The sequence below is a fragment of the Populus euphratica genome, unplaced genomic scaffold, assembly GCF_000495115.2.
Source record: "Populus euphratica unplaced genomic scaffold, PopEup_1.0 scaffold9.1, whole genome shotgun sequence".
Taxonomy (NCBI): domain Eukaryota; kingdom Viridiplantae; phylum Streptophyta; class Magnoliopsida; order Malpighiales; family Salicaceae; genus Populus; species Populus euphratica.
The window spans coordinates 1,799,729-1,813,288 of NW_011499857.1; the positions used below are offsets into that span (position 1 = coordinate 1,799,729).

General features: G+C 36.0%; 2 protein-coding genes across 3 annotated transcripts; one reads left to right on the forward strand and one right to left on the reverse strand.

Moving 5' to 3' along the window:
• Positions 1 to 259: 259 nt before the first annotated feature.
• LOC105123710 (serine/threonine-protein kinase BRI1-like 2) lies at positions 260 to 4,030 on the forward strand. The gene has a single exon (XM_011023410.1). The coding sequence runs from the start codon at positions 411 to 413 to the stop codon at positions 3,816 to 3,818; it is 3,408 nt and encodes a 1,135-aa protein (XP_011021712.1). The 5' UTR covers positions 260 to 410; the 3' UTR covers positions 3,819 to 4,030.
• Positions 4,031 to 9,803: 5,773 nt separating this feature from the next.
• Positions 9,804 to 12,516, reverse strand: LOC105123711 (protein SHOOT GRAVITROPISM 5-like). Of its 2 annotated transcripts, none has more exons than XM_011023412.1 (3): positions 11,998 to 12,516; positions 11,410 to 11,809; positions 9,804 to 10,798 (listed from the first exon to the last, which is right to left on the reverse strand). In XM_011023412.1, the coding sequence occupies exons 1-3, from the start codon at positions 12,110 to 12,112 to the stop codon at positions 10,048 to 10,050; spliced, it is 1,266 nt and encodes a 421-aa protein (XP_011021714.1). In that variant the 5' UTR covers positions 12,113 to 12,516; the 3' UTR covers positions 9,804 to 10,047. The 2 variants fall into 2 exon arrangements, with proteins under 2 accessions (XP_011021714.1, XP_011021715.1); XM_011023413.1 differs by having other exon boundaries at positions 11,934 to 12,516.
• Positions 12,517 to 13,560: the final 1,044 nt, after the last annotated feature.

The window sequence follows — 13,560 nt, forward strand, 5'->3', positions numbered from 1 at the left end:
TTGTTTCTAGGATTACGGATATCTCGTGGCTATCTCGTACGAAGTTAAACGATCACGTTTAAGAATATAAATTATGCATATTATAAGGAGTTATTTTTCATCTCATAATAAATCAAGAATAGAATATACACTATACCCTTTTTGACGAGAAGGCAATCCAGTCAACCCAGTGAGGCTTTCCTTTATCCTATTCCCTCCCCACGTTCCCTCCCTTTTCATTTTATAAAAGAAAAAAACCCATAATAGAAAGCAACTCCTTTCCTGAAGCTTTCCCTCTCTTCGCGACAACAAGAACGATCTCTCATCATATTCACCACTTTCTTTCCCATCTCTCTCTCTTTTTATATACACTACACTACGCAACACTAATACGGCTCTCAACTCTTCTTTCTGCACATCCTGTTTCTCCAATGGAGAGCAACCCGGTTCAGCTTTTCCATCATCTTGTACTTGCGCTTCTTCTCTTCACGTTTTCTGTTTCGGTTTCTGTGACCGAGCAAGGTCTCGTTCCATCGATAAGGACGGATGCTGCGGCCCTTCTTTCATTCAAGAAGATGATTCAAAATGACCCACAAGGAGTTTTATCAGGATGGCAGATTAATCGAAGTCCATGCGTCTGGTATGGTGTTTCTTGCACTCTTGGAAGAGTCACTCATCTTGATCTTACTGGATGTTCTCTTGCTGGGATTATCTCTTTCGATCCTTTATCTTCTCTTGATATGTTATCCGCTTTGAATTTGTCTTTCAATTTGTTTACTGTAAGTTCCACTTCTTTGCTTCACCTCCCATATGCACTCCAGCAGCTTCAATTATCTTATACCGGACTTGAAGGTCCGGTTCCTGAGAATTTCTTCTCCAAGAACCCGAATCTTGTTTACGCAAACCTTTCTCATAATAATTTATCAGAGTTGTTACCAGATGATCTCTTATTGAACTCCGATAAAGTTCAGACGCTTGACCTTTCTTATAACAACTTTACAGGGTCCCTTTCAGGTTTGAAAATCGAGAATTCCTGCAACTCCTTGTCGCAGCTTGATCTATCTGGAAACCATTTAATGGATTCCATTCCTCCTACCCTTTCAAATTGTACAAATCTCAAAAATTTGAATCTTTCGTTCAATATGCTCACAGGAGAGATCCCATGGTCTTTTGGTAAACTAAGCAGTTTACAGAGATTGGATCTCTCTCACAATCATATCACTGGTTGGATTCCTTCTGAGTTGGGAAATGCATGTAATTCACTTCTGGAACTCAAGCTTTCCTATAACAACATTTCAGGCCCGGTTCCTGTCTCCTTTTCCCCTTGTTCTTTGCTTCAAACTCTTGATTTGTCTAACAACAATATAACAGGGCCCTTTCCGGATTCTATCCTTCAAAATCTTGCTTCATTGGAGAGATTGTTGCTAAGTTACAACCTGATATCTGGATCATTTCCAGCTTCCATTTCATACTGCAAAAGCTTAAAAATTGTGGATCTTAGTTCCAATAGATTTTCTGGTACCATCCCACCAGATATATGCCCAGGTGCAGTCTCTCTTGAGGAGCTGAGATTGGCAGATAATCTCATTATCGGAGCAATCCCACCACAGCTATCACAATGTTCCAAGCTGAAGACACTTGATTTCAGCATTAACTTCCTCAATGGTTCGATCCCTGCTGAGCTTGGAAAGCTTGAGAACCTGGAGCAGCTAATAGCATGGTATAATAGCTTGGAAGGGAAGATTCCACCGGAGTTGGGCAAATGCAGAAACCTGAAGGATCTTATTCTCAATAATAACAACCTAAGCGGCATAATCCCAGTTGAATTATTCAGTTGCACTAATCTTGAATGGATCTCTCTCACAAGCAATCAATTCACAGGTGAAATCCCACGGGAATTCGGCCTTCTGTCAAGGTTAGCAGTCTTGCAGCTTGCGAACAATAGTTTGAGTGGAGAGATACCGACAGAGCTAGGAAATTGCAGCAGCTTGGTTTGGTTAGACTTGAACAGCAACAAGCTCACTGGGGAAATCCCACCTCGACTTGGCCGGCAGCTGGGGGCAAAAGCACTGAGTGGAATTTTGTCCGGAAACACTTTGGTGTTTGTTCGGAACGTGGGAAATTCATGCAAAGGAGTTGGAGGTTTGCTGGAATTTGCTGGTATCAAAGCCGAAAGACTTTTGCAGGTCCCAACCTTTAAGACTTGTGATTTCACAATAATGTATTCCGGAGCAGTCTTGAGCCGTTTTACACAATACCAAACACTGGAGTATCTGGATCTGTCTTACAATGAGCTCCGAGGGAAAATTCCGGACGAAATTGGGGATATGATGGCCCTCCAAGTTCTTGAATTATCTCATAACCAGCTATCTGGAGAGATTCCAGCATCACTTGGCCAGCTCAAGAATTTGGGTGTGTTCGATGCATCACATAATAGATTGCAGGGTCAAATCCCAGACTCATTCTCAAATCTATCTTTCCTGGTGCAAATTGATCTGTCAAGCAATGAATTAACAGGGGAAATCCCACAGAGGGGGCAGCTCAGTACACTTCCAGCAACCCAGTACGCAAACAATCCAGGACTTTGTGGGGTTCCATTGACCCCATGTGGGAGTGGAAATAGCCATACAGCATCTAATCCAACCTCTGATGGTGGCAGAGGAGGTAGAAAGACTGCAGCTTCATCTTGGGCTAATAGCATTGTCTTAGGGATCCTTATTTCCATTGCTTCCTTGTGCATTTTGATTGTGTGGGCAATAGCAGTGCGTGTGAGGCATAAGGAAGCAGAGGAAGTCAAGATGCTTAACAGTTTGCAAGCATCCTATGCTGCCACAACGTGGAAGATTGACAAAGAGAAAGAACCGTTAAGCATCAATGTAGCCACATTTCAGAGGCATCTGAGGAAGCTGAAGTTTTCCCAGCTCATTGAGGCCACCAACGGCTTCTCTGCGGCAAGCCTTATCGGGTGTGGTGGGTTTGGAGAAGTGTTTAAGGCCACATTGAAGGATGGTTCTAGTGTTGCAATCAAGAAGCTGATAAGATTAAGCTGCCAAGGTGATCGAGAGTTCATGGCCGAAATGGAAACTCTAGGGAAGATAAAGCATAAAAACCTTGTCCCTCTTCTGGGATATTGCAAAATTGGTGAGGAGAGACTACTTGTGTATGAATTCATGGAGTTCGGAAGTCTCGATGAAATGCTCCACGGAAGAGGAAGAGCACGAGACAGACGGATTCTAACTTGGGATGAAAGGAAGAAGATTGCGAGGGGTGCAGCCAAGGGACTTTGTTTCCTACATCACAATTGCATCCCACACATTATTCACCGAGACATGAAGTCAAGCAATGTACTATTGGACCACGAAATGGAAGCTAGAGTTTCAGATTTTGGAATGGCAAGGCTTATAAGTGCACTTGACACTCATCTTAGTGTAAGCACACTCGCAGGAACGCCGGGGTATGTGCCGCCTGAGTACTACCAAAGCTTTCGGTGCACTGCAAAAGGAGATGTCTATTCTTTTGGTGTTGTTCTATTGGAACTCCTAACAGGTAAACGTCCCACCGATAAAGATGATTTTGGAGACACTAACTTGGTGGGCTGGGTTAAAATGAAGGTAAGAGAAGGGAAACAAATGGAAGTGATAGACCCAGAATTGCTATCTGTGACTAAAGGAACTGATGAAGCTGAGGCAGAAGAAGTTAAAGAAATGGCAAGGTATTTGGAAATATCATTGCAGTGTGTTGATGATTTCCCTTCCAAAAGGCCTAGCATGTTGCAAGTGGTGGCCATGTTGAGAGAGCTGATGCCTGGATCAGCCAGTGGAAGTAGCAACAGTGGTTGAACAAAACGTATTGTTTGTGGATCGAATAGTGTAAGAAGCTGAGGTTCTCAATATCTTAATTATGCCAAGGTTTTAAGAATTTTCTTGTATCTAATTTGCAAATGTTTTAATTTTGATTTGCTGATTAGTACTGCCTAACAGAAATTATGATAAAAAATATGGTTTCTTCCTCATGAAATGCAATACATTATAGAGAGCCTGATATCCTGGGATCTGCAAATCAAGCTTCATAATCCTTTCTGCATCCATCTGTTCACCTTCCTCGTTCCCAGTTCTGAAGATCAATGACCAAAAATATGGCATTCCCACCCTATACTCCTGGAATTTCACTCTTCCAACAAGAGAAAGGAGGGAAACGAATCCGGATTTGCTTGAAAGCCAGCCACCATAAAAACTTAATTTCAACGTAATTTCTCTGACAACAACTTAAAGATTAACTTGGTACTTGTGTTATATATATATACGGGAGAATAGATTGTCAAAGAATTAAATTAATAGGAGAAGAGAGATTTACGTTCTTGAACTTATTGTTGAATACATATAGATAAATCACACGTTATGGAAGTGAGATTATTCAAACAGTGTGTTAACTAGCCCAGCCTTCCAATGCCTTGCGAACAACAGCCCTAGTGAGTAGCGATGAGAGTGTTTACGTTTATTTTTCTTCTAACATCTCTCATTGTTCTCGCAACGGACACTGCTACATTTAAAAACCTGGCATCTCGGGAAGTCACTCTTCGCTCGCTTCAAGCATATCTATGTCTACCGGTAGTAGTGGAGAATTACCTCTGTATATCCTCTAATAACTTCTCTTGCAATTGGGTTTTAAATATTTGATCGTATGGATATTACCTCTGTAGCTCTCTGCAAATGTGATTGGATTGGCTTACACATTCTTGCAGTTCCCTTTTGCAATCCACCATGTAAGCTTAGGGAAACGCGTGATTAACCATGTTAGCTTCCTCCCTTTTTAGGTTTAAGGGTATTTGAGAATGTATGGTAATAATTATTTTTAAAAATATTATTTTTATATTAGTATATTAAAATTATCTAAAAACAATAAAAAATATTAATTTAAAATAAAAAAATTATATTTAAAAAAAAACACTTTTAAAACATAAAATAAACATATCATTTGACAAGGTTTCTGCTTATTTGTTTACATGCTTCTGCTAGTGAGTGATTGCATAAATTTAGAGAGATAGAAAGAAAACAATAGAACGAGTTGTTAAATCGATCAATCATTTCGGATGGAGTGATTGTCTTACCCATGGACCAAAAAACAAAAGAAAGTGAGCAAAAAATTATTACATGAACTAAATTTTATTAACTTAGATCAAAACTATTTAATTAATTGATGTAATGGATCTCCATATTTTTTTTAAGGATTTTTGTTAGTTTCTCATATTTCATAGAGCATGATGGTTATGTTACCTTAAGTGAATGGCTCAGATTTAATTAGAAGAATTTTTAAAGTTACAAACCGTATAAAAAAAATATTTGGAAAATTATAATGTTTTCAGTGCTTATCCTTGAAGACTTTTGCCGCAAACACCAAACAGCACTTAAGGCGAGGCACAACGAGAAAGGAAACTGATGGATGATCGCGGGGGGAAAAAGAGAGCAGGCAAAACAGTACTTAAGGCCAGACTTTCTTTCTTTTTAGAAGAGGAAGGCTGTATTGAAAAGTTGTCATTATTTTATTGTTTAGAATTTTCTATGAGAGGTTCAATGGATCTTAACGATGTAACGTGACTTTTCTTTTATTGTTAAATTTTTATTTCATCCTCTTCATAATTTAAATAAGATATTTTTATAATAAAATCTAAAAATTTTAGTTTAGGAATAAAATTTTCTAGTTGAATAAATGATTAATTAATTGATCCTAATAATTTTATTCATTTTCCTTGATCAAGGTAGATGATAGCTTATATTTTATGCTTGATTGACTAAGATATTTTATAGCTAGTACCTGTAAAATATCTCATTTGATAGATGTGAAAACTCTTGAATATTTAAGTATTTTTTAAGGAGAAAAAAATATAATAATATATTAGAGAGAGATGTTATCAAATATGTATACAATAAAAAATAAAAACTATAAACCTCTGTCTCGATAGATATGTGGTCTCTCCTTATTGCTAGGAAAAATTAATAAGATATCGCGCATATTTTGTACATGTTCTCTTGAGTTGGCCAAGATATCATAATTATCTAAACTTATTTTTATAAAAATATAGTTTTTAAGGGGTCGAATGTTCAATATGAGCTTAGAAAAGTGAGAAACTATCCACTATAAGGGATATAGACATTCTTCTTGGCATATTCATGTACAAACTGTCTCTTATCTCTTTGTTTATTGTGCTATTGAGAGCCTGGATGGTTTGGTGTGAAAGTATGTTTAGAGTATTTGTTTTATGCACGGGTTTGGCAATTGTGCTAGTGATCCCTTGAGTAACTTATAAAAATATCATTATGCCTAGTCTTTTTTATGTAATATAATTATTTATGAGCTTCTAGTGCAGTTGGTAGTCATGACGCTAATGAATTGTGTGTTGTTGAAAGTGTTAAGGCTTGTTAAAATACCAATATTTGATTTTACCCTAATAGTCAACATAACTTGGATAAGGAGTTCCATCATAATAGTAAGTTATCGGAGCTCTTGTTAGGTAAAAGTATCCAAGGTAATGAGTAAACTTATCCCGTGTCTTAGCATAGGTGAACAATATTATGAAAAAAATATATAAATATCAAAAGCAAGCTTTAGAAATAAATCAATAAGCTTTTTTATTAGTTTTCCACAGACGATGTCACTAATAATGTCCTTGGGAGGCCTGCATGATTGGATCCTTGATTTTTTTTATTTGTAACTGGGGTGACCGACATATCGCCCTCCACAAACTTCTTTGAAAAAAAATCAAAAGACACACTTTAAAGACCAAATAAAACACATCAACTTAATAATGGAATTTGTTGTTTTTTTATTTGTTTATGTTGTTTTTTTTAATCTTAAATTCTATTTCACAAAATCAACTTTTAATTGAAGATCGAGATGTTCTTCGTCATTTCACATATATGGGAGCATGGAAAAAACCTTAACATATAAAACCTTACTAATATAACTTGAAAGGGTTAAGTTGCAAAAAAATCAAGCTCAATGACAAAAAAAAATAATACAATGTTCATATTAATAATGCAATGGAAAATTGAAAAAAGAAAAAGAAAAAAAAAGAAATTGCATTGTTTATGTGAATAGAGCAAGAAAAAAAAAGGTAAAAAAAATAAAAATAAAATATTGATGTGAACAATGCAAAAAAAAAAAGGAGAGAGAGAGAAAATGGCAAGAAAAAAAAACAAAATCCACTATTATTGTGAAAATTGTCAAAAAATTTACACTTGTTATGAATAATGAAGAGAGAGATAAAAAAAACCAACATAGATTGTTCATGTGAATAGTAAAAATAAATCGCTATTAGTATAAACAGCACTAACATAAATTGCATTTTCATATAAATAGTGAGAATAAAAGAAAAAAATTAAAAAGAGAAATGCAATATTACATGAAAACAAAATCCATTATTATTGTGAAAATTGCCAAAAAATTTACACTTGTTGTGAATAATGAAGAGAGAGATAAGAAAAACCAATATAGATTGTTCATGTGAATAGTAAAAATAAATCGCTATTAGTATAAACAGCACTAACATAAATTGCATTTTCATATAAATAGTGAGAATAAAAGAAAAAAATTAAAAAGAGAAATGCAATATTACATGAAAAATATAATGAATAATATAAATCATGCAAAATAAAAAGTTTGTTCACGTTAATAGCAACATAATACCATAAAAAAATGATTTACACCGATAAAAAATTTATTAATAAAAAATAACATGTCATCTTAATAATGAAATTATTTATATAATATTTTTTTTATTTTATTGGTAATTATATTAGTAATTAACAACAAAAATTACCAATAAAAATTATTTTGTAGGCTATCACGTTAGAGATTTTTGATAAAAATATTTTGTAGCTATTATCATTATAAAATAATTTTTTATTAGTGAAAAAAATAAAAATAATTTATGTTCACATCAGTAGTGAAAAAGGAAAAAAATTGAACAACACCCTAATCTTTCTGGCTTGCAAAATAAATAAAAAAAGCAGGAATGGATTGTTGATGTGAATAGTGCAAATAAAAATCGCATTGTTGATGTGAATAGTGGAAATAAATGGTAACATCCATATGTATAGTAAAAATAGAGCAAAATAACAAAAGAAAAGCGAAGAATATAGACTGTTCATGAAGACAAAAAAGTGGAAAAAAATTCATTGAGAATAGTGCCAAGAAAAATTGAAAAATGAAGCTCTGTTCCCGTGAACAAGGCCATGAGTAGTAAGAACAGTGAGAAAATCCAAAAAAATATACTGTTTACGTAAACGGAGGAAGAAAAAGGAGAAAAGGAAAACCAGAAAAATTGATAGAAAGAAGAAGAAGAAAGATTTACTGTTAAAAGGGAAAGGACAGAGAAATAAAAAAACACCCAGTTTTATTAATAGTAATAGTAAAAATAATAAAAAGAAGAAATAGCTGTAAAAAAGCGAAGCCCTAAAACTGATTGAAAATAACGGAAGTGCCACCGATCGTCGCCGAGAGGACAGAACATGGAAGGAAGGTGCATCAAAAGGTTGGGAAAGAGGAGCAAGGGGTCCCACTAAAGGAAGAAAAAAGCAAGGAAAGCAATGGAAACCCTTTTAGCCTTTTGGTGCATCTCTTTGCCTCTGCATTTCGCTTTTGTAGTTTTGGCTTAAACTATGAAAGAAAATCAGCTGGTGCCGTTATTATTTATGATTAATCACCACTACAAATCAGGTCTTATAACTGGGAGTCATGCATTGGCCTCTGCATTAAATGAAATTGGTGCTGTGCCCTCTCTCTTGCGCTGTATAATTCTGCAACCCCTCCTGATTCTCAAAGGATGTGTGTGTTTTAGAGAGAGGGAGAGAAATATATATATATATAAGTTTGTGTGTTGTTTACGTTGAGAGGGACGAGTGCCTGTCTATAACCATCTCAGCTGTGGCGCTGAAAAACATGGTGTTTTTATAAGCATTTAAAGGAGACACAAATGCGATGAAAATGACATTCCCTTCCCTTCTCGCTCTTTAAAGACTCTTCCTTTCTTTTGTCTCTCTCATTCTCTCTTATACTAACATTGAATTTGGGTTAAAAAATAGGTCCTTTGAAAGGTTCTTCCTATTTTATACAAGCTATGGTCCTCAGAAATCTAATCGCCCGAACTTAGAGGCATATTGCCAGTAATCCTTATGTCATGCATAATTACATATATACTAAGAAAGGGTCGCGCAGACAGTTCAACATGCATGCTTTTGTTTACAAACCTTTAAAGCTGTGCATGAATCTTAGATCCATGAATGTAATTTTTAAGTCGGCTCCCTCCATCTCCCATGATTACACCTTTTGTTGCCACAATTCTATTCTTTATATATTAATCCAAAACGTAATTAAATGCATATTCAAACCAACGGTCACATGCCAATTGACAAACTACTTAATTATTAGCTAGGCAAAAAAGGATACTCAAGGAGGTGTTTTTTGCATAGAAGCTATCATATTATTCATGATCATGTCTCCGGAGAGAATTCTCCATCTTTATTAGTAACAAGCATGGAATTAGGAGAGTATATATGTACATTAAAAAAAAAAAAACCCGAAGATTTGAAGCATTTCGGTCTTATAATTAAGAAACTACAAATTTATCAAGTGCGGTATTCACGAGACATCCTGTCGTCTTACAATGGCATCCATGAGTTCTATGGTCTCTGTAACTGTAAGAATCAGTTTTTTCCTTGGAATCTCCTTGTAAATATTGCACTGCATATATATGGGTCATTACGTATGGAATCTCAATTCTTGCTCAGTACAAACTGAAACCTCATATAATGGTGTCTGGCTAGCTATTTTTCTTTCAAATAAATGAAGATATTTATATTAAATCAGTGCAAATGTACTGTTACACCATCCCACATCCCAGTTTAGTTAACTAGCAATAACAATAGTCAAAAACACCGAGTTTGATATAGGCAGAGATTTTTTTTTTTTTTTTACAAGTTACAACAGACCATTTAAATGAACAAATATTAATAACAACAGAACAAAGGGAGAAGGTTTGCTTGATACAGTTTGCATGAAATCTTTGGGGTATCACTCCCCGTCCCCTTCAGTAGTTGCTGAGGACATGTAGCTCATAGCAAGGGAGGTTTCGTCTGCCGAAGCAGCAGCCGTTGATAGTTTGAATTGTAGCTTGCAAGCTTGGCAGGTGACTTGCATAATGGTAGAGCTAATCTTCTTTGTAGCTTGCTCTCTCAAAACTTGAGCCTTTTCAAGCTCAGCTTGAGCTTGTTGCCTTATCCTCTTCGCATTTGCAAATTCCAGTTCAGCCATCTCAATTTGTCTCTTTGCATGATGTCTAGCCTCCTCAGCATAGGCCTTTTCAGTTACAGCCAACCTCAACTGTTCATTAGCAAACTCCTCTAACTTTGCTGCTTCTAGTGTAGGCTCATAAGTTCTTTTCGGGTCACCTGGATCCATAATGGCCTTGAATTGTTCGTTTTTTTTGGAACTATCACTTGACCCTATTGAAAGCTTCAAATTTGTAGCATAACCCTCGTCAGGATTTTGTGGCAAGTGAGGGCTTGAAGCTGGTAGGAGCTGAAGTTCAAGATTGTGTTCTTGCTGACTAGTGGATGCATCATTTCTATCCGAGTACAAGTAAACCGGTTCGGTTGCCTTTGACATTGGTATCCCTGGTAACGGAACTATGCTAAAATTGGCATCACTTGAAGGGCTGGTGCTTGAGGCGGTTCTGGATGAGCAGGCTGGCTGCAATGCCTGTAGCTCAGGCTGGGCTCGCCTTACTGTGCAAGCATCTTGGTGCTCGATGAAACTCTCCACCCTAAAAAGACAAGGAACGTGACTGGTTGAAAGTGATTGTTAAGTTTAATGGCGTGGATTATTCTTGGTGTCTTTTAAAAGCCGAGGTCGGCATTTACAACCAAGTCAAGGAGGCATACTTAAGGTTCTCTACGTGTAGGGATGCTAAGAAACAAGCATTATAAAAATGCTCAAGGATTTGCACAATTGACCATATAAAGTTTATATATTAAATAAATATAGCCTTAAAAAAAGGTGGGATGGGGTCTGTGTATGCAAATTGAGCGCACAGTTTGTTTCCGTGCTACAAGTAATTAATTGGGTTTTACTTCTATAATGTAAACTGTCTTGGGGAACAGTGATGCACTCACAGCTCCTTGAACTGACATTGGTTGGCCTAGATCGTTTATATAGGCATTAATGAAGTCATGTGCTACAGAAATGGAAATCATTCTCGGATTTGGTACAGCCAAGTAAAAGATTATTTAGAAAAATAAAAACAGACTTGCTTTTGTTTTGTGGAATCATTATCATAAAACCAACAGCAAGATGAAAATCCCTAAAAGGAAAAACATGTCCTTTTATGCTCGTGGGGATTTTTTAGGGTTGGATTATTAACAAAAAGAAGAGTACCTGGAAAATACACGGCCACAGTCACAAGAATGACCTCTTGTACCACAAGTTTTGAGGTGAGCTTTGTAATCAGACTGAACAGCATAACCTTTAGAGCACTTCTCACAAACCCACTGCTTGTGATTACTGTGCTTCCTTCTAAAGTGCTTCTTTATGCCAACAAGATCTCCTAAAGCATGGCAAGGGTCATGGTGTAAGCAGCTTGGTTCAGGGCATACATAAACTCTCTTCTTCACTTCTTGTGTCTCCCGTTTCAGTAGCTTCCATGGTACCTTGTGCCTTCTCCTATGCATTTGTAGGTTCTGGTCTCTTTGAAACCCTTGGCTACAGATCTCACAGACATATCTGTCTGATTCTAGTAAGGTCCTGGGCGATAGAGATACAACCTCTGCATCTGGATCTATTTTTTAAAACAAACGAAGAAAAAGATTAATTAAGCAGATTAGAATAAGAAAGAAAACCCATGAATTAGATTGCAAAAGAAGAAGAAGAAGAAGTGAAGTGAAGTGAAATGAGATGAATACACAAAGGATAGAGAGTTTCGATATGTGGGTTATTCTTGTTTTTTTGTCCTTGGAGTGCTCCTACCTGGTGTGCCTGCAGGTTTTCTTTTTCTTTTATTAGCGAGCCCATTATCTAAGGAACTCGTGAAGGGATCAGGGGAAGGAGAGGGAGCAGTTGAAGTGGTGATGCTGTCTAGCATGGGTGGGGGTTCTGGTGACTATATGCTGTTGGAGGTGAAGTGAAACAAATCAATCTTTAGCTGTACAGGTGTTTGGAGTATTTTTGGTGTAGTGGGGTTTTCAGCTTTACTGATGATAAAAGAAAGAAAATGGGTAGAGAGAGAAAGAGAGAGAGAGGGAGAGAGAGCTAAGAGCTAGCTTGGGAGAACATGGAGAAAGATAGAAAGAAGAAGAAAGAAAAGCTATTTGCTTTCTGAAATCAACTTCTTCTTTTTTCTTTTAACTTTTCTGTTCAGCCGTGAGGTTTCTTATAGTTTTGTTGTTGTCGTTGTTTCATTGACCCTCGCCGCATCTTGATCAGGTAAAGATCGAGAGGCAAAGTCTTGTATACAAAGCTCCATCTACAGTTTAATACATTACAGGTACGCGAGAGAGAGAGAGAGAGAGAGCCAAGGGGTGTAATTCAATTATTCGGTTTTAGATTTGTTTTATAAATTTAATAACATTAAATATTTATATAATTATTAATTTTAATATTTATAAATTTAATTAAAATATATATAAATCAATTTGAATATTCATATTAAAAAAAAACTGACCCAATCACTAATGCGTAAATCTATGAGCCCACAGACTCAGAACATTTTGGACAGAGACCAAAAAAACATCCTTCTCCGCATCTAAACAAACAGTCATCATTCACATCACACTGTAACTGAAATTTGTATGTATAAATGCAGTCCAGAGCTCTCTTACACGTGACATCACATCATACTCCTCTGATCACCTCTCATCACAGTTAGATATTAAAAAAAATAAAAAAGAGGAGGAGGAGGAGGAGGAGGAACAAAGCTAGATGGGATACGTATGGAAGATTAGCTAGTTAAAATATATTAATTTTCTTAAAATTTATATATATATATATGTTGATTTTACAATATCAAAACAAAACAATATAATCTACTTCAATAATAATTGAAGAATTATTATCAAAGGAAATGAAAAATGTGGCTTTAACAGTCTTATTGCTACCGTGTAGGTTCACATATTTTAGCAACTCATGCACCCTTGATGCTTATTTCGATGCTTCTTGCAAAAGAAAAACTTAATACACACACACACACACATATATATATATGTATGTATATATGTGTACGTATCCTGAATCTTCCGTACCAGACACCAGTTTTTAGTATCCTGTCCTTTGCCCATGCCTCCTCGTGAATGTAAAGTTTAAGACTCGGTAAAACATATTCAGATTTTGAAGGGAGCAAAATGAAATTTGTGAAAGTTTGAAGGCCTAAAATGAAATTATGACATAAGGACAAAAATGATTAGGCAAAAAACAATTATGCAAGATAGTCGAAATACCTAAAGAAGACCTTCAAATCTCTAAAGTACCGCTTGTGAACAATGAAAACCTCCTAGGTTTAGGTTTTGTTATAACTAGTTATCTGCTCGTATTGTA